The sequence below is a fragment of the Strix uralensis genome, chromosome 5 (genome assembly GCF_047716275.1).
Source record: "Strix uralensis isolate ZFMK-TIS-50842 chromosome 5, bStrUra1, whole genome shotgun sequence".
Classification (NCBI taxonomy): domain Eukaryota; kingdom Metazoa; phylum Chordata; class Aves; order Strigiformes; family Strigidae; genus Strix; species Strix uralensis.
Genome location: NC_133976.1, coordinates 77580910 through 77607265, shown reverse-complemented (window position 1 = coordinate 77607265; position 26356 = coordinate 77580910). Strand labels below are relative to the sequence as shown.

The window sequence follows — 26356 nt, the reverse complement described above, 5'->3', positions numbered from 1 at the left end:
GCCTCACTACAAGGCCAGACAGGGAAATGGGAGTAAGGAGCAGCTGCTGATGGCCACCAGGCATGATGACAGAAATCCCCTGGGTCCTTCAAGTCCACCACATTTAGCTGCCCATTACAATAACTTCTGTGGTCAACCTGTGTCAGTGCTGCACTACTCCTTCCAGTGACAAATATTTTCTAATATCCAAATTGAACTTCCCAAGTCACCATTTGTAGCCACCGTCCCCTGTTACATCCTATCTTGCTTTTTCAAATACTTGTCTCTTACCACAGCTTCTAGGTTTTAATTTGGTGTAGCCTTAAGAGTGCCATTTTTCTACGGATTTCTACACAATTTGCTAAAATCTACTATGTTTTTCCCTCCACGTTTTTAAGATCTGGCCACTTACTTTTGTTCACAACACTAAAATATTGTCTCAACTTGACCTCCTACTAGGGTTTCTACAACTTTGCCTTTATCTTCATATTTGTTATTTTTTGATATCAAATAGATGTAACTAATTCTAATAGCAGTGTTAACATTGCCACATTTGATTTTTCCATTACTCCACTTAAACAGAAAATTGCACCACGCTTCAATTACCTGAGAGGCCTGGCGATGGTACTGATGAATTTGGTGACTGCACAGTTCTGTTTGAAGGGGGTTTTGCCTGATTTTGCTCTGCAGTGCCATCCTTCCTTACAACATTATCCAGTGTGATGTTTTCTGAACAATCAATCTAAAAGGTGAGGAAAAGAGGGAAAGCAATTAATGTTGGGAGGGAAAAAAAAAACCACACAGCAAAACTCCCAAAAAGCCCAACAAAAAACCACCCCATTCCTCTGCCATACTGTTATTTTGAAGGTGAAGACCCAAATGACATCCAAAAACTGAGGTGGTTACTTTAAAGCAGGTCATCTTCCTTTTTCAAAAAAGAAAAAAAATGGCCAAATCCCAACCGTGCTTCATTTTAAGATCAGATGATTCTGTAAGTGTCAATTTTTCTCCATCAGCTACAGAGAAGGCTTACACCAGACAGGTAGCTTTCACACAGTGAAGTAAGAGATGATTTTTTTATCTCCACACCTTCTTTAGACATGCTCATGTTATATACGCTAAAAAAGATAATAAGCAATACACAAACTACCCATTAATCCACTAGTGTTTGACAGGAATAGAAGAACCTCAAAGGACACTGAATTTCATCTGTCCCACATACCTTCTGGGCAGGAGTCATGCACATTGACTCAAAATGCAAACAGCAAACCAACACTTGTTCTTTCCACACACAGCCCAGGACAGACAACTGAACTCTGGTTTAGGGGCTCCCAATTTACCATTCTAACTTTCTGTAAAAATTACACATTCTGGTTTGATAAAGAGAAGTGACCTTTTGAAATGTTAGGGTTTTCTTGCAATAAATAAGATTGTGTTTGATAAGAAAATAGGTCACCTCGGTATCAACTTTTCTCAATTACCTAGACAACTCACAAATCCACTTCTGTCAAGTGCATTGACCACTGAAATTTCTATTTATAAGCTAGGCTTATCCAAAGTGGATGCAGAAGCCTCTGCTACGTCAGCACATTTACAGTGATTTGGGCCATGTATCTTAATAGCATAAATACAACCATATACAAATAGAAGAGTTCATAATACTGTGCACAAAAATCAGTATGCTAAAATGTCTCACTGCCTCAGTAGTTTTATGATCGTGTTGCGTAGTTCACCTTTTAAGCCTGACAGATACTGTGATTCTGTACTCTATGTACTCTATTTCAAAAATAGAACACTTTTATCTGAGAATTTATTGGTGAGAACAAAAGACAGGTGGGAGAAACTCCCTGTTTCTCACATTTCAGATATCTACAAACCTTAGACCACAAAAATAGGCTTGACAGTTATTTGAAAGAATAAAGTCAACTGATTAAAACTCAACAGCTCTAATGTGGACCTCTGACAAACACGTATCAGTCAGAAGAAACTATCAAAGAAACGTTCAGAAGCTTAAGAAAAGATGATCTTATGATGCTCCTTCTATCACTGGCTCACAAACAGAGGATATATGAAGAAAAGGAAAAGATATAAGGAACATATCCAGTATACCAACAATTAATACCTACCTAAGATAGTCCTTTCAATGAGTTAAAAATATATTTTAAAATGTTCAAAATATACCAGAAATACCATCAGCAAACCAGTGCTATCTACAGACACTGGTAAATGAAAGCTAAGCTAACCCATTTTTGTTAGTATCATTATATGGGCTGGGGGAAAAATATGCAGCATCCAAATAAAGAAGTCCAATTACAATTGCAACCTGCAGTGCTATTTTTCTTAGTTGTCCTAACAGCTGTCTCCCGGAACAGTTCTGGATGCTGCCAGCAACATGTAGGCAATCCTGTATTGTTGTTTTCTATCACTGTCTCATTTTGACAAACAGAGCACAATTTTCCATCTAAAAGGTTTCTACTTCTTACAAACATTAAGACTTACTTCAGGATAGAATCCATAAAACATTGCTCTTATGCTACACTTACATCAGGAAGAGATGGTAGATTGTAGGAGCTACCCACTGGAGAACTCAAATCTATCACAGGGGGACCATATGTCTTCCCATCACATCCTACAGCACTGGTGACTGTGGGGCTGGATGGAGTAGATGTTGTGCTGCTTGCAGTTGAAAGGGCAGTTGAAGTTTGTCCACTACCAATCTGCCACTAAAAAGAAAAGACAATAATCCACAATTCAGCATTTTTTTTTTCCAACAGTTCACATCGACTGCATATGCTGCTTCTAACACAGCAGTTAAACAAGCAGCTTAGTTCAGTAAGCCAAATTCAAACATAAAATCCTGATTTACTCTGAACTTATCTAATTTCAAGAACCAATCTTACAAGGCGACAAGTAGTTGAAAACTATGAATAGAAGAAATGAATGTGAATTCTTAAATTCAAAGCTGTATCTCAATGTTAAGTATCTATTAATATTTCATGCTGCATTGACAGTGTTGTGGGAGAAATGTAACAGTTTTAGTGAAATAAAAGCATTACAGATAATAGGCTGAATGCACAACTGCTCCAGTGTTTTATTAAGTAAATAGCTATAGTGTCACTTGGTCGCCATCAAGTATTTGATGTTGTGCTTCCCTTAACAACTTAAAGTGATTAAGAATTTGAAATGCTGACTGGATCTCCACCCACATATACATTTAACACCATGATATGAATTGCACAGTCAAGTGAGACTAAATTTCTTTCTCATTTAGACACATGCAGTTTTCAATGTCTTTAATGGAATTTCATGGTAACAGTAGGCGAAATGTGACTCTGCTCAATTCCTTTTTAGTCAGTCATTCTATTTACTGGTTGATAGTTTCAGAAAGACATTACTAAATAATGAAAATACTCGAAAGAAAGGCTTGCAGACAGGCCAATCGTCTTTTCAGAGGCACAGAATAGAAGTGACTTAGGGTTTTTTCCTACAGGTTCTCTTAGATACTGTACAGCTTTCTTCAATTTAGTTGGAATTAGTTCTCTGATATCATAAGCATTGCAAACATGGCTGACTTTGTCTTGTTTGGGCACCTGCTTGACAGAATCCCTTGGGAGATGGTCCTGAAGGGTATAGGGGTCCAGGAAGGCTGGACACTCTTTAAGAAGAAAGTCTTAACGGCTCAGGAGCAGGCGGTCCCCAGGTGCTGTAAGAGAACCGGTGACAAAGAAGACCACCCTGGGTAAACAGGGAGCTTTGGCTGCAACACAGGGAGAAAAGGAGAGTTTACAGCTTTTGGAAGAAGGGGCTAGCCACTCACAGTGATTACAAAGATGCTGTGAGGCTCTGCAGGGCAGAAATCAGGAGGTCTAAAGCCCAGCTAGAAATTAATCTGGCTTCAGCAATCAAGGATAACAAGAAATGTTTCTATAAGTATGTGATCAGCAAAAGAAAGACCAGGGAGAGCCTCCATCCCCTGCTAGACGCAGGAGGAAACATGGTAACAAGTGATGAGGAAAAGGCTGAGGTGCTTAATGCCTTCTTTGCCTCACTCTTTAATAGCAAGACTAGTTGTACTGAGGGAATCCAGCCTCCTCAGCCAGAAGATGGAGACTGGGAGAATGACCCCCCCCACAATCCAGGAGGAGATAGTCAGTGACCTACTGCATCACATAGACATACACAAGTCTATGGGACCGGATGGGATACACCCGAGGGTGCTGAAGGAGCTGGCTGGGGTGCTCGCCAAGCCGCTTTCCATCATTTACCAGCAGTCCTGGCTGACCGGGGAGGTCCCGACAGATTGGAAATCGGCCAATGTGACACCCATATATAAGAAGGGTCAGAAGGATGATCCGGGAAATTACAGGCCTGTCAGCTTGACATCAGTGCCCGGGAAGCTGCTGGAGCAGCTCATCCTGAGTACCATCACACAACACATGCGGGACAACCAGATGATCAGGCCCAGTCAGCACGGGTTTATGAAAGGCAGGTCCTGCTTGACAAACCTGATCTCCTTCTACGACAGGGCGACCTGCTTGTTGGATGAGGGAAAGGCTGTGGATGTTGTCTACCTTGACTTTAGTAAGGCCTTTGACACCATTTCCCACAGCATTCTCCTGGCAAAACTGGCTGCTTGTGGCTTGGATGGGCACACGCTTTGCTGGGTAAAAAACTGGCTGGATGGCCGGGCCCAAAGAGTTGTGGTGAACGGAGTTAAATCCGGTTGGCGGCCGGTCACGAGTGGTGTCCCCCAGGGCTCTGTTTTGGGGCCACTCCTGTTTAACATCTTTATTGATGATCTAGACGAGGAGATCGAGTGCACCCTCAGTAAGTTTGCAGATGACACCAAGTTGGGTGGGAGTGTTGATCTGCTCGAGAGTAGGGAGGCTCTGCAGAGAGATCTGGACAGGCTGGAGCGATGGGCTAAGGCCAGCTGTAGGAGCTTCAATAAGGCCAAATGCCGGGTGCTGCACTTGGGCCACAACAACCCCCAGCAGCGCTACAGGCTTGGGGAGGAGTGGCTGGAGAGCTGCCAGTCAGAGAGGGACCTGGGGGTGTTGATTGACAGCCGGCTGAACATGAGCCAACAGTGTGCCCAGGGGGCCAAGAAGGCCAATGGCATCCTGGCTTGTATCAGAAATAGCATGGCCAGCAGGGACAGGGAAGGGATCTTACCCCTGTACTCGGCACTGGTGAGGCCGCACCTCGATTACTGTGTTCAGTTTTGGGCCCCTCACTACAAAAAGGACATTGAATTACTCGAGCGTGTCCAGAGAAGGGCAACGAAGCTGGTGAAGGGTCTGGAGCACAGGTCGTACGAGGAGCAGCTGAGGGAACTGGGGTTGTTTAGTCTGGAGAAGAGGAGGCTGAGGGGAGACCTCATCTACAACTACCTGAAAGGAGGTTGCAGAGAGATGGCGATGAGTCTCTTTAACCAAGTAACAAGCGATAGGACAAGAGGGAATGGCCTCAAGTTGTGCCGGGGAAGGTTTAGACTAGATATTAGGAAGTATTTCTTTACAGAATGGGTTGTTAGGCGTTGGAATGGGCTGCCCAGGGAGGTGGTGGAATCCCCATCCCTGGAGGTGTTTAAGAGTCAGGTTGACATAGAACTTATGGTGTAGTTGAAACGGTCAGTGTTAGGTTAATGGTTGGACTAGATCATCTTCAAGGTCTTTTCCAACCTTGATGATTCTGTGGTATTAGTCCACTTCTCAGGTCACAGATCAGATTCATTTGATTCTTCCCTGCTTACCTCTAGTGACATGATTTTCTCTTTTCTTCCACATACCTAACAACTCGTGTGCTAATATGCTTTTCAATAAAGATTTGCCTTCCTGAACAACCAGAAAGCATATGATGTGTTTCCTTCTGCCCCAGTTCAACTGCTGATTAGCTGGGTATTTATCAGTCTTACCCAGCAGAGGTCTCACAATCGTGGACTTTCTTTTCTCTCATCTGTAAAAGTTCATATTTGGCATACTCTGAAGAATGGTGGCAGCTATAGCTTTTTAGTCAAGCTTTTACCTGGTTCCTACTGAAGTCACTAACATCAAGCTAAATAGTGGGATTTTCTATTTTCTCTATTCACTGATTGTAGTGTGCAGACCATGGCCATGTTAAGTTTTTCGTAAGTGGCCACAAATCACAGTAATAGCAAACAAGAGAAAGAAACACCTATGTAGTACACACAGCGGCTCACTTCTGTAATGCTTCAGCTGCTTAAAACTGTCAAAATGAAAGAAACTTGACTTTCATTATGAAAACTGTAGGTATCTTCTCAGAAAAAAATGCAGTCTCTGTTCTAACTGAAGAGCACTCTAGAAACATAATATGAAAGTAAGATGATATAAAGCACATTTGTTGTTTTATTTCTACGCGGTGAGTATAAAGGGTAAGAAACTCTACCTGTTTTATAGCTTGCTGTGCTAAGAATGCCATTTGCAACGGGTTGGGCTTTATTGCTTGTCTTGGTAGGTTCTGATTTTGGGGAAATCTCATCTGTGGTGCAGGAAGAGCTGAACCATTGGACTTGGGGCTATGATTCTGAAAATGAATCAAGCGTGGAGGTGCCTGCATGAAAATAAACAAGCAATTCTGCAACTTATCTGATATCTATTCAATATTCGAGAAATTTTTACCAAGTGGCCCTTTTAAACTTCTGAAACTCTTAGATGCACTCAAATAGTATCACAACATTTATCTGAATGATCACATAACATATTGATTTTCAATATTAAAACCAAAACCTAGTAAATGGTTTTGATTTATTCCCATGTAATAAATGCATATATCACAAGAGTTACAGAGAGTATTTCCAACTTTGAAAGTTATATGGGAGAATCACAGAGTTTTATGCAAAAACTTGGGGGGGGATGGGACACACGACAATGACAGATTCACTTTTTAATAATCTGACAAAAATACAGAATAGTAACTCAGTGCTAGATATGGTTGGGTACCATATGATTTTATTTTTATTGAATAGGCTGAGTGCTACCACACATTTCGCAAGACAAGTCTAAAATGCCCATTCAATTCTCAGTAGTGTTCCCTAATCCATTTACATAGCCATGTGCTGAAGACGAAGCTATCTGAAGTTATGTATCTAGACTTAATTTTTCTTTTTTCTTATCTTTCTTTACTTTCTCCTTCAGTGCCATGGGAAAAAGAGAGTCTTCTCTGGAAATAGTCATAACGTACCTGATGAGAAGCAGGAGGTTGCTGCATGGCTCCTGGCATTCTTGGATTTGGTAAACCTACTGGACCTGCTCTGCGTTGAGCTTGCTGTCTCTGAGCCATGACCTGCTGCTGCATGTGCTGCAGTCGGAGCTGAGCTAAGCTTATCTGCGTTGGAAACTTAGAGAGCTGGTTTGAAGGTAAGCTGCCTGGTGGCTGTAAGTTTGTTTCCATCACAGGGCTTTTGGGCATATGCGGTGGGGTTTCTTTATCTTCAATTACCAAAGAACCTAGTTTAAACAAAGTAAATAAAATTAATACCAAAATATTGCAGTTGGCAGAAATGCTATTTTTCACAATTAGTTCCTTTTACACCATATGGTCACTGTTCATTATTATAATGTAAAGAATGGATAAACATGAGACTCCATTATTTTGTTTGTATCCCTGAAAAAAAATGGTACCATTTTATAGCAAACTGTCTTGTGCTATAGCCTCCTCTATACGGTAGATTCTTCTAGAAAGGTGTCCTGGCCTCTCCAGAAGAGCAAGGGAGCAAAGTTTCGATGGAAAAGAAAAATCCTGATGCAATCATCTGATAAAAAAACTTTTAACTGTGTGATACAACTTAAAGGTACTGTGACCCTTTATGGTTCTGAGTCAACATCATGACACTCAAGTGACACTCTCAGTTGCTACACACCACCAATTCTAGGAGATGTTTGATCTCTCTCCACTGACTTAGAAGGAAATTTGAGTAGACAAGTAAATTTTAGAGATTAATGCTGAGTGAGATATTTTATCTGAAGAGATATATACTGTGATTACATGTAAAATTCATGTAAAATTCTGGCTACCTCATTCAGGAAACATGAATTCCAACTAAAACAGAGTTTGATTTAATTCAAGGGAATAGCACATTGTTTGTACAGGAAAAGACAAAGACACTTTCTTTGTTTAAAACAGAGTGAAATAGGGGAAGTTATGGTCTGAGAGTTTAAAAATTGCAGTGATTTGTGGAAGGCTGCACAACAGCTTTTCAATACAAGTGGGAGATAGACACCTCATACTCTCTTCTCTCCCAGGGATTTAGGGCCACTTTCCAGAAGAGTTCACCTCATGAGGTGGGCACACCACATAACAGTTTGACAACTCCTGTTACAGCAGAACTTGAAGTCACCTTGGGCCACTTTTCTCCTCATATCCATCAGTCCCTGTGGATCCTGCGCAGTCTAGCCTGGCTCATTTTGGGGTAGATTATCTAAAGGAGGAGGTAACTTCTTGCATTTTATATCCTTCTTTTTCACCCCAAGAGCCGAGAAGCTATGCAAGTAGCATCATTCTAGTCCCCTATCTAGACACAGGCACAGAGGGAGCCTAGATCAGCCAACATACTGTAGTGCAGAGCAGAGAAGAAAGTTAACATCAACAATACTATTTCCATATTCACACTTGGTGATTTTGGTGTTGCATACATTTTAATTATGATTCTACCACATCAGTCATCAACAAAAATATTAAATATGCTAAACAAACTGGAAAAAACTACCAACATATTGCCTAATAATCTTTACTAAGCCTGTAACAGATCTAGTCAACGTTTCCCATAAGTGAAGAGAGAAAAATGCAAATGAATACTGTTTTCCATATATGGTTGTATGAAATATTTCACTACAGTCAAAATAGGGGGTTTTTTTGCTAGAAAAGGAATTACCTTGACAAAGAATGGTATTGACTGTACCACAATCAACTGTCAAACCCATACCACACTCTTCTTCAGATCTCTCCAAGTCTAATTACATCTTCAAAAGTCTTTCCAGACTTAACATCTGTGGTATAGCTACTTACCCAAAGGTACTACAGAGAATGATTCCCTTCCATTATTCTAGAAAACCATGGGTTATCGTACAATTTATGGAACTAAAACACTTTGCTGTATTTTTTTTTCTTAAATAAGTTCTGAAATCCGTAAGAGAGATATCCTATTAGTGTACAAATGTTACACTGTCAGCAACATACAGCCTGACTAGAATTCAAGCCATTCCCAGAATAACTTCTTTACCCAGACTTTATTTTATTTTTCCTTCAGTGGTTCTTAAATCTGGTTTATCTGCAGAAATTGAACATGTCTGCACATAAAAGTAACAGCCTAAAGGTTGTGATTTCTGAAACCAGATAGATAAATGTGATCTAGTTTTATCTATCACTTAAATAGATAAACTATTACAAGAACTCTTACCTACGCTGATCTATACGGGTGCCATTTCTATTGTAGCACTTTTCAGAATTTAAGGAAACCTATTTCAGCAGCTCATTAACTACGCAAATAAAAAAAGAGCCCAAAACCAAACACAAGAGAAAGCCCCCTCATCAAATAAGCATCATCTCAGTTTAGCAAGCAGCAGCTCACAGTTATCACCACACAGCTTGACAGTTTGTTTCTGGAAACAAGAGATTATTCACTTTTGATTCCTTTCCCAAAGAAAATTATTTACAAAGAACAAACTTGAAGAATTTCCCTGCTACCATCTAACGTTCTGGTGTGTGGGGAAAGGAGCTTGTTCATCTTAAAGCACTACCATAACACTTTCTTTCTCTGCCTTTGTAAAGAAACATACATTTGCACTTCTTTGTGCATTTGTAGAGCCGACTGCACTTTCTGATGAAATGCAGAAAAGGTCCCACAGGTATCTCACAAAGCATTCTGCACATGACAGAAAAATAAAAATGCCCATCAAACTAACAGTAGGGAGACAAAGGAAGCATGACAGCGGTCAACATCCTAAATAGACCTCTAAGCTTTAATTCCTGCTCCTAAGCTGATGAGTTCCTAGGATGCTTATCTCCATTAAACTCAGGCTTTCAGGCAATCACACAAGCAGGCTACCTGCAAAGCTTCCAGGTTCTGGGATTCACCAGTATCATAAAACCCTAGCAACTTATAGCTGTAAGAAAAAATGTAAAGATCAGTTTGGAGACTAGATCTAGTCTATTAGGAGAATGAAGATGAAGTAGATTTGCAACTCTGTTAAAAACATGCTTTCTCCTGAATTCCACCTCACAACTTCAGGAAAGACAATCTAAAAGCCAGAGAACTGTCAGAAAGTAGTGTTCTCGCCCCTATTTTTCTGTTTTTCTGGCATTTTCCCCTTCTCTTCACCTCAGGTCTCCAAAGCTTACCATTCGGCGTGACAAGGGAGTTCTTGAACATATGCTGTTGCTATGAGCTTCAGCTTGGGAAGATGGGATTGAAGGAGGAGGAGCTGGAAGGTGCAGACTGAGACTGACTTCTGGAATCCTTTTTTAGGATGTGAAGTAGGGTTATAGATTGCATTCCTTGTTTCAGAAGCCAGAAGGCATACGTATTGCCCAGGAAACTGAAAGCTGCTATTTTTACCATCACACATACCATTCAAGCAAGGTAAGTTTGTTAGTACTTTATTGTAAGTATTCATAAATAATACTTTTTCCCATACAACATACTTTAAACGTCTTCTACAGGTAAGGAAATAAATCTAATAAAGCAAACCAAGACACGAGTAGTGTAGAGGATATTTATCTTCACAAAAAGAAAGCTGCTTTCAAAACAGGATCAAGACACCAAAGGGCTAATAAAACTTTATCATACCTAGATTGAAAATGTTCTGAGCCCAGAAGCTAGGATCACAGTGAAACTGGATGGTATTGTTAGTCACTGGTGAAGCATCACACCTTGCTCGGAGAAGATACCTTAGTCGATATGTAATCTAGAACAGGAACAAAACAAGATTTTTTTTTTCCCCCCTCTGTGGCCAGAGCCATTTATCTGAACAGCAGAAACATCTTAAAAAAAAAATCAAACAAAAAACCAAAACAAAAAAACCCAATAAAAAAAAAACCCTGAACAAGCCCCTAGAGAATTGAAGTGAAAGACAGAAAAATTTGTCCAAGCTACAAATAAAAGAGGTATTCTTAACATCTTCCTCTTATTCCTAAAGTAGTTATAAAAAGCAATGAACTACAGCCTAAAATAATTTTTCTCCCCTATAGAAATACATATCCTTCCACAAACTTGGTCATTACATTCAATGACTTAAACTACTTGCAAGTGAAGTACAGACTCACCATTGTTGGTTTTTTTCTCCCCAAACCTATGTTAGCCTATTCATTTTTCTTTCAAAAAAATGTATCCCATCCTTTTGGCAACAAGTATCACATGAAGTTTTCCTTTGTAATAAATCTAAGTTTTCTTCAGAGAACCAAAGAACAGATTTTATAAGCTTTGTCTTTGAAAACTCTCAGATTCACAGATATTTTCAGACTCTTCCAACTCTTTGGTTCCAAAGGACTGGACTATGATTACATTATACAAACAGAATATTTTATCAAATGCTCAGTATTTATCTGGTTCCTAGAAAGAAAATATTTTCTTGCCAACGTTTCACTAGAAGTACCTAACACAGGCACTAATTTTAGAATAACACACAGTAGGTGCAGAAAAAAAAAATTAAGAGGTCAGCACTTATTCTTCTTCAATAATAAAATTATTTCCTGGAAAAGTTCAAGAGCCATACGTGGGAAAGTCATCTTACCTGTTTAAAATGATACTAGTTATCTTTTACACAGGAATTTTACAAAAGCTTCCAATTTACAACATTTTTCTTTCAATTTTAGGCAGGTCAGTTTTAGACCAGATATAAAAAACATTTAGCAAGACTTACGTTTTTTTAAGGACCATAGAATATTTTAAGTGCAGTATTATTTTGAATATAAATTTCCTAGGATTTCTGTGTATGCTACCAGAATCAAGTATACTACACTATAGAAATTCTAGTCTTTTGCCCTGTCACCGATACAGGTTGCACACAGTTCTTGTCATAGTTTGCTCCATATAGTCCTCCTATTGTGCTCACACATATATTGTAGATAAACTTATGACTAGACTAGTTAACTCCTGTCAGTAGTAGCGGTAGCTACCACTGTTTTGTTTGTGCTAGAGGACTAGGCTGGGAAACTGGTGTCCTCCTGCAAACTGTTTAGTGTGTTATTTCCCTGAAGTACAGACGTTGCCTCCTAGCTATAACTCTGCATTTAATTCTGCAGGGCATTCCTCCCTCCTAGTTTCAAGGGGTTGGATATGCTAGACCAGAAGTCTCGCATGCTCCTCTATGCATCACTGTTCAGGAACAGATTTTCCAGATGTCCACAACCCGTTAGCCGCTCAACTCCCAAATAACACCAACTTACAGGGGAAAAAAAAAACACCAAACCAAAACAAACAGAAGCCTAAAGCTTATCTGTTCTTTTGAAAAAATATTTCTTGTTTGCTGAGGTTTTATGGGCTAGATGATCTTTTTCTTCAACAGCATAATTTTTATAAGATTAAGATGCCTGCAATGTAACTTATTTTCTTATTCACATAGCACAAGTCTTTGTAGCAACACTAAGCAATTATAAACAACATGACTCAGTTTGATGCCCTTTTTCATCATTCAATTAAAAAATATGACTTGCTGAGGCAGTATAAGGCAGGTCAAAGGAATTTAACTACTTGACGTAAGTTGATAAAACCAAGTAATATTCCACTATCTGCTATAGCCTGTGGCATTTTCATGGTTATAAAAAAAACCAGAACAACAACAAACTCAAAACCAAACAAACCAACCCCACAAAATCCCCCAGTAGATTCTCAACTAAACAATGAGGAAATAAAGAAAAAGTTTTGTGATCCAGTTATAGGAATTGGAAAAAAAGGATCTAACGTATTTCCTCAACATTACTATAGGTTTCTGTCATCAGGCTAGTACAATCTAGTAACCTCTGGAAAAATGACAGTGAGCTTTTTGTTTATTTTTTATTTCAGGTCTTTTAGGATTTCTGTTCATCATGAGCAGTCAGTATAGTGAGACCACATGTACTCAGATCTTAAGTGTCATAGCACTGAAGTATTAGCTTCATAACTGTTTGCATGGACAAGCGAAAGCCTCAGCTTCATTTTTATCCATTTTTGAAGACTTTTAGTGGAAGATGAGTCCGACAGAACAAAGCTATACATCAATTTTTACATTAAAACACTGGATATCAGACTCTATGATCTATAAATACCACCCTTCTCTGAACTCAGAAGCTGTAACAAGTACTGAAAAGAACCTCAATGATTATGTAGGATATATGATGTTTCATAGCTTCACGGTTTTCACTCCAGAGAAAAGGAGTTGTCCCTACTTCTGCAAGTCTGCAACAATTCTATGGTAGTGTAACAGGAGATAATCATGACCGGAGAGCTAAATTGTTAGAAACATTCTGTATTTATGTTTAAGAGAAAACTATGAAAAATTATATACAAATATTCCAATTAGTAGAAAGTCATTAAAAACTCTAATTCCCAAGTGTTACTGACAAGCACGGGCGTGCATACCTGCCTTAACTATAGTCTCTAAGTAAATGGAGAGCTATCTTCCTAACCTTACCAAGCGTTTGCTGTACAGTAGTGCTGTGCTGCTCCCACTGGAAACTGCCCATTTGGAAAAATTCATGACATGTTCCAGCTGTTTAGAGAGACCTGCCACTTCCTGTTGTTGCTGCAGAAGTTTCATCCGATGCTCTTTTGCCAGAGTCTGCAAGTAGAAAAGCAGTTCCAGTCAAAGGGTTCAATTTACAGTTAACAGGCATTAGCTTTCATATTTGTAATTCACAATGATCAAGTGGTTTCACTTAGCTCTTCTAAAAAGCACCTCTGACCCCTGACTGCAGCTATCAAGCATAAAAGTCAGTATACATTTATTCAGGATATCAGGACTTTCTGTGCAGATTCCCATTTTCTCTTATGGCACATTTTCATATGTATATATGAAAGTATGCCATATATATGTATGAGAGGTGCATATATATATGCACACCTCTGTATAAACACACACACACACACACTTTTTAAAACATAATTAAAAGCAGTATTTTTCCAGGTATCCATTCTAGACAATTCTCTCCTCTGATTCCCTATTGGATTGCTGAATTTATGAAAAATTCTGATGGAAACACTTCATGCATGACACACAGAATTAGGACTTGCAAAAGCATGGAGAAAGAAACTCGGCTCAGAGGCAGCCCTGATTCACAAAGCAGGGACGTATTAATAATTACAAATAAAACAACAACCACCCCCCAGAAACCTCTTCCCCTCCCCCCACAACCAAAACAACCCACTTGCTCAAATTATTTGGTGGGACATCTCTCCACTTTGGAATTGTGATAGGACATGCTCAGGTGGCTAATGCTAGAAATGGATTTTATTTTAATGTGAATCCACACAGAAAAATATTAAGACTGATGTTTTTGCTTCTTATGATAGAAATGAAGTTACCTCCAACTGATGCAGAAGAGCTTTTCCCTTTTTATTTATTTCTACCATCAGTGTAAATATGGCAACTTTAATATCCTGTTCCACCTGCTTTTGATTCTGATTCACTTCAAGAATTCTGTAAGTAGACAGTATAGAAAATTATGTTCTTTAGCTCACAAACCCACCCTCTAAACAGTATAAAAACATCCCCCAACCCTCTAGTCTGTTGCTGAGACTACAATATTTCTTGGTCATATGCACCAATTAATACCTATTACCAGATACTTAATAGTCAGGAAAATTACTGGGAGAAACAGAGCAAGTAACAGTGACCTATGGTAAAATTAACTGGTGGCAAATTCTAATGCCATAAGTCTGTAAAATTACTGACATCTGCCACTGATAAAAATTAATGTTCATTGTAACTGAAATTCTTGATTTTTAATTGTCCAGCACATTTCTGGAACAGTCCATGGCAATCAAAACTGTGTAAGTCTAATTTCCATCTAAGGTAGAATGGCACTCCAGAAACAAAAAACAATAAACAGATTTTTCTAATTTAGCTATTTCAACAATAGTGCTCAAACTCATCATAGCAAAGCATAATCTTATACTGTGAAAACCACTACTGCTAAGATGCAAGGGAGAATAACCACCTAGATGCAGCTAAAGAAGAGATTTTTTTTTTTTCCCCCCATCTCTACTATCCTCAGACAGGCAAAGAGAGAGGAAGAGTTCAAGTTGCTCTCAGCATCCTGTACTGTGTTGAATCTTCCTGGGTACTGCCTTTGAACTCTGCTGAAGGAGCAGTTAAAGGTCTACTGCAGCATGCATTTTACAGATTTATTTTTCTCCTAGGTTTGTCGTACCGAGTGAATAAAGCCCCAAGCATAAAAGTATTACATAAATCTTCAAATATATGTCACAAGCATTATGAAAACATGAGTCATAACCTTTCACTTTCTGAGAGGGATCTACACTAAGAAAATAAGTGTGCTGGTGGTGGGAAAGAATATAAGAGTGCAGTCTTTATTGCATAAGTTGTTTTGTCGCACCCAAGCTATTGCTGCCCATTAAGTCCACACGCTGAGCAGAAGAGTTACCTAACGCAACCAAGCACATTAAATAGGCCACAGTCACTATGACAAACTGAAGATTTTAGAATTTCTCTTTCTGGAAGGATAAAAGGACAGAGGTACAAAATACACTAATCTAAACATTTCAGGAAATTACAGTGTATATAAAGTTGCCTTCTGTGTCACTTGTAATCTCAAAATCTGATACATACCTGTTTTGGATCTGCTTCCCTGTATATTTTATGTACTTAGTCTTCTCCATCAATTTGGTGATCAGTGTCTCAATGATCACTTTCTGGTTCTGAAAAGCTTCTTCTATAAACTGGTACCTGTAGTAAAAAAACAGTGAGTATTTACACATGTAAAAAGTGTGATATACTTGCTAAAAAGCAGAGTGCCTTATAAAAGGCTTCTTTAATTGAAGAAAGATGCTGCTTAAGTCCAAAATGTAACTGTCATCATGGAAGCATATGTCAGCAAATGCTGCTATGCTTTATTTATAGTATATTTGAATTTATAGTGTATTTGCTGTAAATTTTTTTCTGAGATTTTATGATTTTCATAAATATGAAGGGATATTGTGTGACCATAGCCCAATTTTCACAAAAGATAAATTAATGAGCTATAATCATCACTTCGTAAGTGAAAGTGCGTGTAAGCTATTACTTCATGCAAGATATGGATATAAAAACAGAAGAGAGATTGCTGAGTCAGTAGAGGTCAGCAACACTTTAAATCAAGGAACTGAAATCATCAACAATTTGAGGAAAAAACAAGGTGGCACATTCTGAAAGGGATAGAAATCCTAAGAAAAGGAAAATTGAAGAGGAAGACTGCAACTCTGTGGGAGCAAGGTTTAGCCTGTTCTAATGAGCAACAGTGGCCAACTCCACCTACTGATGTTCACCTGGTCAGGCAAGAAAGTTCTTTGGGTGGTTGTATCAGGTATAGCAAACATATTAATATTTAACCTAAGAGTACCTCTGTCCCAGATGATTAGTGTATGCACTAGGCAGCAAGATTATTGTCTTGTACTCCGAAGTTGTATATAATCCTGCTTTTCAGCCTCTGTGGCCAGTAAGAGATGACCAAAGAACAGCAACCCAAAGATTTGAGTGTTATAAATAGTGTTGTCAAGTACAGCATAGCCAAACTTTAGGTTTACTCTTCCTTTTAAAGGGCTCTTCACAGAAAAAATGCCCATTTGCTCCACTCTGAAATTGTTTGGTAACGTTCCATGTTCCATTATACAATCATCTTGTTGAAGGACAAATGGAGAAATTACATATAAGCGTGCAGTTGCATAACACAGCCCCTGTGCTTTCTAAGGACTCTGTGAAGAGCTGCATAGCAACAAATTCTATCCAAATAACCTAAAGAAAGGTCTTGTGCTTAAGCCACCAGATTAATAACTGGAAGAATTAGGTTTTATTCTAAACTATCACAAACTCATCAGCCACTCTTTTGGATACAATCTCTGTTTATTTGTGGGTTTCATTTCTGAGCTGAAAATTTTATTTTGCACTTTTTGCAACTGACTGTATTCCATACAGCTAGAGCTACAATCCGCTTCAAGATATCTTCCTATAAGTGAGTTGCATAAAACATATACTTTGTTCTGATACCTGTGCTCTTTGTGTTCTAGTAACTGACAGTCTCGGCAGGTCAACTTATCACAGGTTTCACAATACAACTTCAACTGCTCCTTTTTGTGGTAAGGGCAAAACACAGGTCGCTGGCTGGTCACACCAACTGCCTCTGTTGAATAAAGGAAGATGTCAGTCCAGTCTCCTGAAATTATTAAAGCTTTGCATTCTCTTGTTTTTCCTTACCATATTCTTTCCCCTAGATGCTAGAAGTGTGTATCAGGCCACCTAATCAAGAATATAACAGCTGTAAGCTCAAACTGCAGTGTCTCACTCTTGATCAAGCATGGAGCTAACACCCTCTCTCATAGAAAATGTCTAGAACCTAGTTTACTATAACTTATTACGGCCCCACAAAACTATTTACAAAAGAAGTAGCCAGCATTGTTGCAGTTGCAAAAGACATTGCACAACCAGCAAGCTCCTTTCTTAAATGGAAATGAGGAGATTGCTGATTTAATTTGTTGTTCTGTCTTCTTTCTCAGTCAAATGAGTGAAAGGGGGTTTGAGGGTATCAAGACACAGGCATTCAAAAGTGTAAAACATACAGAATATAACAACCAGAATATAACATCCCTTCAGGACCCCATTCTAAATGGGTGAAAGGTCTCACTTCAGTTTCTAGTGAACAAATACCAGAGAGCGTAGGAAACACCACCAGATGATAAAAATTAAATCTGTTCTTTAAACAATTTAACTGACAAAGCTTCATTTCTTATGAGTTACGTTGGACATTTGAGTCCATGAGGATTGTGTAGCCTGTAATGAAAACTGGCTTCACAATGCAGCCTATCCTTCACTGCGGATCAATAAGGTCTCTTTTCCACATCCATTCATTTACTTATTTTCATGAAACCTGGAAGAAGTTATTTTCAAATTTGTATCCTTCAGTCACAATTCTTCAAAAACTGACCAGCAGACTCAGGAGGCCTGACTGCAAGAGAACATTCCTACCACCAAGTTGTTCAGCGTAAGGGTCAGACACTTTTACCTACTACTTTTGCCCTCTCCTGAAAGTACACTCAATACTGACTTTTCATCAACTGCATCTGAAAGTGGGATACAGAATATAGTGTATATCTTGAAAGTATCATACTGGACGCTACCCTTTGAGCAACAAAGATTACAGAAGTGAAAGCCCACATTATATATAAAATTCACAGGACTAGGTATGGTGGAATTAAAATAAGTATATAATACATACCTTTATAATAATATATAATAACTTATAACAGTATTTTATATATTTACAAGATAAATCATTCCAGTCCAAAGGACTTATCAAACTGATAGAATGTTTGTCAGCATCCTATTATATTTGTAATTGCCCTACAATGTCACTAAAAGAGAAGACACAATGGGCATAAACTGAAACAAAAGAGGTTCGTAATAAATGAAAGTACAACCTTTTTTACCATGAGCATAGTCAAGATTTCTCAGAGAGGCTGTACTGTACACCAAGTCCATCCTTGTTGGTCTCAAGGCCCAAAAGGATAAAGCCCTGAGCAACTTTATCTGATCACACAGCTGACTGCTTTAAGCAGGAGGCTGGCGTAGATGATCTCCTGAGGTCCCTTCCAACCTGAATTATCATAGATCCTACTGAGGAAAAAACCACCCTAATTTATAACATACTTCCCTTTAATTTTTAAGGCAAAACATTTCAAACTTAAAATATACTTAGCCAAAACCTGAATTCTGGCACACTTTACTGCTAACACAGAGCGCTGAAAAAATATAGTCTATAGGTGCTCCTTTTGCTGCAGTGTACAACAAAGTTCAAATAAACCATCTAGGTAAACCTCTAGAAAAACTAGGGGAGCCAAACGCATAAAGAAGTATTTTCTGCAGCTGATCTCTAAAGTCTAGACAATAATTTGCAATCATTCCAGGTGAAAGGTAAAATCTATGCGTTATTTATTAGTCTAAAACACGTTGCATAAAAATCGCATGAAATACCAATCTGTAGGGTTTCTTGGCATTATGCAGCATATCTGACAGAAAAACAGCTGTCATATCCCCAGCCATGACAAAGAAGTTTCCCTTTTCAGTAGCTATGTTCTAATGCATCTAGTGCTTAAAATAAAGTTTTTTCTTTTGTTAGCTGGATCACTGAAGAGATCCACTTAGATGGAGAGCAGCCAGAGAAACACCAGAATTCGTTCAAATTGTTGCAGCCTTCATCAATGAAAAATAACATAGTTCCACTAATTCATATGCACCAAAGGGTTATATCATGATGACTCTGTCCTTTTACATTTACTAGGATTAAGGAAAACAATTTTTGAAATTTATCACTTCAGAAAGAAATATGGTGGTCTAATAGTTCTCCAATGCAGGCACACATTCTTTGTGAAATTATAAATCAAGTGTGTTACCTGGAGATACTTCCTCTTTCTGTCTTACAGTATGATCCTTTGTGAATTTAACCCTCTGGTGAGCTCTGATGCAGGTCTTGCACAACCATTCCACACATTCCACACAAAAACCATTAGCTTCTGCATTGTCTTCACAGCTTGTGCAGACCTGACATGAGGAAGAAAAGGTAGCTGTTAAAATAAATATGGAATATACATACAAGCTACTGTTCACCGCTTGTATTATGTGCATCATCAGTGCACTTTTACAGTTTTCTGAAAACAGTGAAATGAGAATGGAAAACTGCCTGAGGTACAGGAACACTATAAATAACTACTGCATAAGAGTAATTGAATGTGACTTTTCAAAGAAAGTGGTCATTTTGTCAGTGTTACTCTAAAACCTTTATCTGACATTATAAAAGTCAAATCATTACTTCCTGACCAAAACTGCACCCTTAGAAGCCATATGATGTTTACTATATACAATATGCTCTTGTGAAATATTTACTAAAGACAGAACATGATCAGAACTTCTCCGATTTTAGAAGCTTCCCTCAGTTCACACAGAAGCTTTAATTTTAGCTTCTGTTCACCTGCTTAGAGTTTCAGGAAGTGCACACAGTATCGAACAGCAGGTTCCTCTCAAGAATCTCTGCAACACCACTTAAAAGATAGCATTCCAGTTAAGCTTATCAGTAAAGCTACTCTAGAACATATTTACAACCAGTGTATACTAATTTTTAAACTGCAGCCTGTTAATTCCTGGGGCTCTCTGGACTACATCCAAGAGATCTAGAAAAAAATTTTAATTAAGGAAAACAAACCTGATGGCAGACCAAAACCTCTCTGCACAGAGTCAATACACAAACAAGAAAAAATTCCTATGGATCCACAATTTGAACAACATGTTGAAAACTACGAATGACACACAAACACCACTTCAAATGTTCATTACATCATTTCATTTTTAACTCCTCTTCTACAATACCTCTGTAGTCATATCTTAAAGGGGTTTTTGGTGGCAAAAATAGCGAACATGCTTATGCAGATACTTGTTTAGGTAACGACCATCCGTTTCCATCAACATTTAGCACTGCTGCAAACAAAAGCATCAGGATGTCTGAAGACTGCTATATCCTACACATCACAGTGATAGAATTCTGCTAGCAGGAGCAACAAGGTTAAAATTTTAGATTTTAGTTTATTTTTCAGTTTGATTAAAAAAAAAAAATCCAGCTTCTGCACCCGCACAAGGTAAATATAGATTAACTTAAGGAGGAAGCCAATACATCCTATGCAGATAGATAATATATATGTAGAACTATGTCCCAGTTTCCCCTTCAAAAAAAAGAGGAAAATTAGCACAAAACTTGCCTTAGGCCACATAGCAAGTTACTGACAGAACTGGAATTTGAACATAGGAGTTCCAGATTCCCAATGCTGTGCTTATTCTTCTGGATCATGTTGCCTCCCAAAGCAAATATCTTCTGAGAAATGAAGTTACAACACAAGGGTTGTTGACCCCTCTTGTTGTCACTTGGAGTTTGAAGCAGTTCCTTTTCATTAAAGGTGACCTGCAAAGGAGAAAAAATAGGGCTTGTGCCCCTTTTTCCATTTCTTTACAAAAAGGAGGCCTGAAAGCTTTATTTTTAAAAAACTTCTTAAAATTTTTTATCTTCTGTTTGGTTTTTCTTTTTCTTCCCCCTCTTAACAATAAAAATTCTAATCCTATCCAGACTAGTTGACTACTGAGAAATATCAAAATCAGGACATCATAAAAAAAGTCAAGAAAATGGAAGTAAAACAATAAAAGGAAGTGAATTGTAATCAGGAAATTGAAAATTTTTACTTGCTCTTAACCCTTAATTTCAATGACATTTTGCAAAAAAAAAGAAGTATTCTTAAAGACTCAGCACAGCTTCTTGAAAAACAGATTGGAACAAGCAAATATCACTAAGGCACTACTTCAATGTTACATTTTTCTCTGGCAGAAACTCCCATGAAAGAAATTCCCTCCCTCTTTCTTTGTCAGTTGTCTCTGCCAGTTGTCTCCTTTGCCAGTTGTGTGCCAATGCAACCCTCTGCAAGACTGTGGTGTAAAACCAGATTGATTGCATCACTGTATCCCAACGATCAGTTACATCAGCACTGCTGACTGGGCAGTGAACTACTTCAGGACAAGAAAAACGTTTTAAAATCAGTCTGTCACCAGAGAGGTACAATCGTGCTATGCCGTCAGATACCCAGAGGTGTTTCTGCAAGTTCGAGTGGAGAATTTCTTGGATATTTGTTCTTCTAGTGTAAAAAACCCAACAGTGAAAACAAAATAAACAAAAGAAAAAGCAACAAAAGAGTCTTTCAGGCATTAAGAAGCAAAACACAGACACAAAAAAAAGAAAAGAAACAAAAAGGCAGAAACCCAATTTAAAAAAACCCAAACCAACCAAAAACTCCACAGAACAGAAAAAACCCAGCCACAACAGCCTTTCCAGGTCACCTTTAGCAAACTTAGGCAGATAAACCTGCTACGTGCCAGGGCATTTAAGTAAGTTCAAAGGATTTCTGAAGTTATTCACTCCTCCTAGGTTCCAAAATCTTTGTCTATTTTCTTTTTTTAATATGCTTTAGTATTTTTTTATCTGGCTTGACTTGTTAATAGTTGGAATGAGATGGAGATTGTGATTTAATAACCAATAATCAGGTGCTGCCAAATGAACTGAAACTCCTCCTTTTTAGTGCCAAAACTATATATTCCAACTTTATACTCTTCAAAGCCACCAAATGGAAGAGATAGATTTCTAAAATTTTTCATAGACATCAGAAATCATACTGTCAAAATAGCTACGCCTTCTGCATAGAAACTAGATCTGCTACTACCCACTTCTTATTTGAAATCTGCATTTTCAGATATAGCTTGGATTTTGCTAGAACTCCTAGTTATTAGAATAAGTCATATAGCTTAAGTACACGGAAGTACAATTACTGGAAGTATTTGCTATATTCTTACAAAACCTAAAACTTATTTCACTCTTATTTTTGTGAGTCATACAAGCAGTGCTTCAGTGATTTCAAAGAAAACTCTCCCTAGTTAACCTGTAAGCCTTTATTATGGTTAGACAGATATTTATTTTTAATTGAGTTTTCCTTGTAATTATATTTAATTCAGTTACTAGCTTTAGTATTTATAACCCCAGGAAGTGTTCATTCAGCCTTCATTCAAATTTAATCAAAGCTGAAATTACTCAGCATGTTGCAGGTAAATACTATTTTTTCTGTTGTAAAAGCTTGTATATTTACTTGAAAACAGATTTACATGCAAGAGTTGAGGTAATAAAGATGTCTTCTCAGCTATTGTAGTGACTAACCACTCTTTCAATTAAATATACTTTGAGTATTAAAGAGATTAAATCAGCAAGCAAAGGTTTCCAAGTCTCAAAGGAAGAGAGCACAGTAGTCCACAGGATTATTCAGTGAACTAATGTTCCAAACTTCACCAGTGTAAATTAAATGCAATTCCACCTATTGGATTCAAAAAACATTGACACTAATAGTTATATAACCATCTCTTGGCACATACAAAATCACCAAAGACAGCACCTGTCTTTTGGGACATTCTTGCCTGTGTGTAACTCCAAATACACACCACATGCCGGTTATCTCAAAATGCATGAACCCTAATCGACACATCCTCCTTTCCCCAACATCCCATCAACAGCTGCCTCTCTTTGAAGCACAACAAAACTATATTGTGACTCTTCTTGAGTCTATTCCCACTGCCCTAAACCAGTGGCTTTCACAGACGTTTTGGCGATGGCTACAGCTTTGATAAGCTATTTAGCATACTAGTTCTTTTTGGGAGAATACATAGTCACTATTCTGGCATCATACAAAATTAGAGAAACTTTTTGTTTTAAATTGTCATTAATCCCTCTATTATGCCAGTCAGACTTGCTGTCTTAGTATCCAGATCTAAACTCCTTGTTTTGTTACTACACTTTCTATATCTCACATAAACTCCAACTGTTTTTCATTCCTACTACATTTAAAACTCTCAGGTCAGTAACTGGTACAGATGCAGAAAGTGTTCTTACTATCAAAAAATATTTTTACAGGTGTTCTCTTTTGGACACAGAAGCTGAGAATTAGAACCAAGACTAAAATGCACTACAGGCTCAATATGCTGCAACATCAGTGTTATCACTATGATCTTCTCTTTTGCATCAATCTCACACTTCTCATTTTCACTTTCATGGCTTTACACACATGTTAAACAATTTTCTTGTTAAGTTCCTAAATTTCCCTCACTTGTCTATCCTTTAGTCTTATTCAAATTTAGCATTTCCTTCAGTAACATCTTAGGTTTGAAGCCCCTTTCCGTTCCCTCTTATGAATCAATTATAATTAAATTTTATTTTCAAACTTCTCTTCAGCATCCAATAACTTTGTCAAGACTTTCAATAAATCGTAATGCGAAAAAAATTATAAAGGATGTGCTGCTTTGAAGTATTTATGTCCTAGTTTCCAGAACTGCCACCTGTAGCAGAAGATCAGGTTTGAGACCATCTAATGAAGGTGCACAAGCCCATGGGACCTGGTAAGATGCATCCACGAGTCCTGAGGGAACTGACAGATGAAGTAGCTAAGCCACTATCCATCATATTTCAGAAGTTGTGGCAGTCTGCTGAAGCTCCTGCTGACTGGAAAAGGGGAAACATAACCAATCATCTCCTTATTTGTCATGTGCCCTAGCACAGTTTCCAGAAGGATCCGCTCCATCTTGCTGGGCACAGAGGAGAGACTGACTGGCCTGTAGTTCCCCAGGTCTTCCTTTTTTCCATTTTTAAAAATGGTGGTTATGTTTTCCCTTTTCCAGTCAGCAGGAGCTTCACCACCCTGCCATAACCTCTGAAATATGATGGATAGTGGCTTAGCCACTTCATCTGCCAGTTCCCTCAGGACCTGCAGATGCATCTCATTAGGTCCCATGGACTTGTGCATCCTCAGGTTCCTTAGATGGTCTCAAACCTGACCTGGTACAGGTGGCAGGTTCTTCATTCTCCCAGTCCGTGCCTTTGCCTTTTTTGTCTTGGGCGGTATGGCTGGAGTCCTTGGTAGTGAAGAATGAGACAAAAGAGGCATTGAGTATACCTCAGCCTTCTCCATATCCCAGGTAACCAGGTCTCCCATTTCCTTCCAGAGAGGGCCCACATTTTCCCTAGTCTTCTTTATTATCAACGTACCTATAGAAGCTTTTCTTGTTGCCCTTGATGTGTCTGGCCAGATTTAATTCTATCAGGGCTTTGGCCTTCCTAACCTGATCCCTGGATGCTCAGAGAGTTTCTTGGACAGTCCTTCCTGACAACACACATATACAGGCTAGTCATAGACACGGACCAGTGGTTCTAAGCCACAACATAACTTGCACAGGACCCATGGCTTGACTCTAATTCTAATTTCTTAAACATCCTGCTAAAACTGATGAACTATCAAAGCCTAACTAACCATCTCAGTAGAAAATTTGTATAAAATAGCCAAAGTTTTTTACAGAATTTGAACGATCTCTGATCCAATATATCCTGCAAGTCTCAATATCTTTTCCACTTTAATTCCTCTGATCTGTTGCCTATGTTGCTGCTGGCAATTTTTCTTTCTTTTCCTTTTGCTCCTTCAAAGGCAAAACAAGACAGGCCTATTAGAAGGATATATCATACTTAAACCTCATAATATTCCCCCTTGAACAGGACACTGATCTGTTTAACTATTATCAAGTTAACTTCGCTGTTCCACAACAGACAACTTTATAGAATGGTGTAGCTTTTTCTTATGGCTTTAATGTCAAAGTACAAAGGAATGTCCAGAAAAGCTTCATTATCATACCAAAATTAATCTATTAAACAAAACAAAACTGCACATCATTCATTTTCAAGAGTAAGGCACACGCTCACTTAGCGGCCATCTAACAAAACATCTAGCTCCATTTTTTAAAAAAAAGTCAGCAGAAAAGCACATGAATGTACTACTATGCTGGATCAACAAAGTCTGCCAGTTTACCTTCAACTGCTGCAGAAAGTATGCTGAGTTCAGTCAGAGAACTTAGCTGAGGAACAGAAATGCTTTCTGAACTGCAAGCCTGTTGGTTTTTGTTACAGAGAGAGAAACAAATATGCAATGGAAGAGTAAGATAGAAATCTGAGAAGGGAACTTAAGGAAACAGAAATGCTTTGAAGAACCTCCCTGAAACCTGATCACACCACTCAACAATGGGCAATTCCAAACCAGGTGCTGAAATACACAGAATTCCCTGTATCGCTCTCCAGCAGATCAAGATTGGAAGGCAAACAAAAGATATCTCCCTCAGTTCCAAGGAAGTCCCTGACTTATCCTGACATCACCAAGTTTGGTGGATACTCCAACTTTTCATACCCTATGACCTATTGAAGTACACACAATTTTTCATGATTATGGCCAACCTCAAGAATATAAAGAGTGCTTATTGAGTATTCAGTTCCTTATCCAAGTCTCAAAAGCCTCAACTCCCCACTTAACTTTCACAGAAAGCTGGAAAAAGTTTTGGGGGTAAAGAGAGGAGGGTGGGGAAAAAAAAAAAAACACAAAACTTTGTCACTAAACCCAGCAAAAAAATGCTACATCTATCACCACTCCCCAAAGCAATATCTTAGAGAACTTGTTGTACAGCTAAACAGAGGTTATGGCACAGCCCCACACCCACCCACCCACCCCCCCCCCCCCCCCAATTCAGGAAATCTACATTACAAAGTTATTTGTTATCCCACTTCT

General features: G+C 38.4%; 1 protein-coding gene across 2 annotated transcripts in view; it reads right to left on the bottom strand.

Annotated features, from left to right (window-relative positions):
* TRIM24 (tripartite motif containing 24) overlaps positions 1–26356 on the bottom strand; it is a 67161-nt gene that overhangs the window by 12229 nt on the left and 28576 nt on the right. The window contains exons 1-11 of one of the 2 annotated variants that reach the window (XM_074871822.1): positions 20933–21070; positions 19577–19724; positions 17178–17310; positions 15765–15881; positions 14498–14612; positions 13608–13754; positions 10787–10904; positions 7183–7448; positions 6388–6552; positions 2523–2702; positions 586–721 (exon numbers count right to left, since the gene is read on the bottom strand). In XM_074871822.1, coding sequence (XP_074727923.1) covers positions 586–721; positions 2523–2702; positions 6388–6552; positions 7183–7448; positions 10787–10904; positions 13608–13754; positions 14498–14612; positions 15765–15881; positions 17178–17310; positions 19577–19724; positions 20933–20944 — 1537 coding nt within the window. In that variant the 5' untranslated portion in view covers positions 20945–21070. Of the gene's footprint in view, positions 1–585; positions 722–2522; positions 2703–6387; positions 6553–7182; positions 7449–10786; positions 10905–13607; positions 13755–14497; positions 14613–15764; positions 15882–17177; positions 17311–19576; positions 19725–20932; positions 21071–26356 lie in introns of those variants that run through there. The other variant, XM_074871820.1, reaches the window with a different exon arrangement.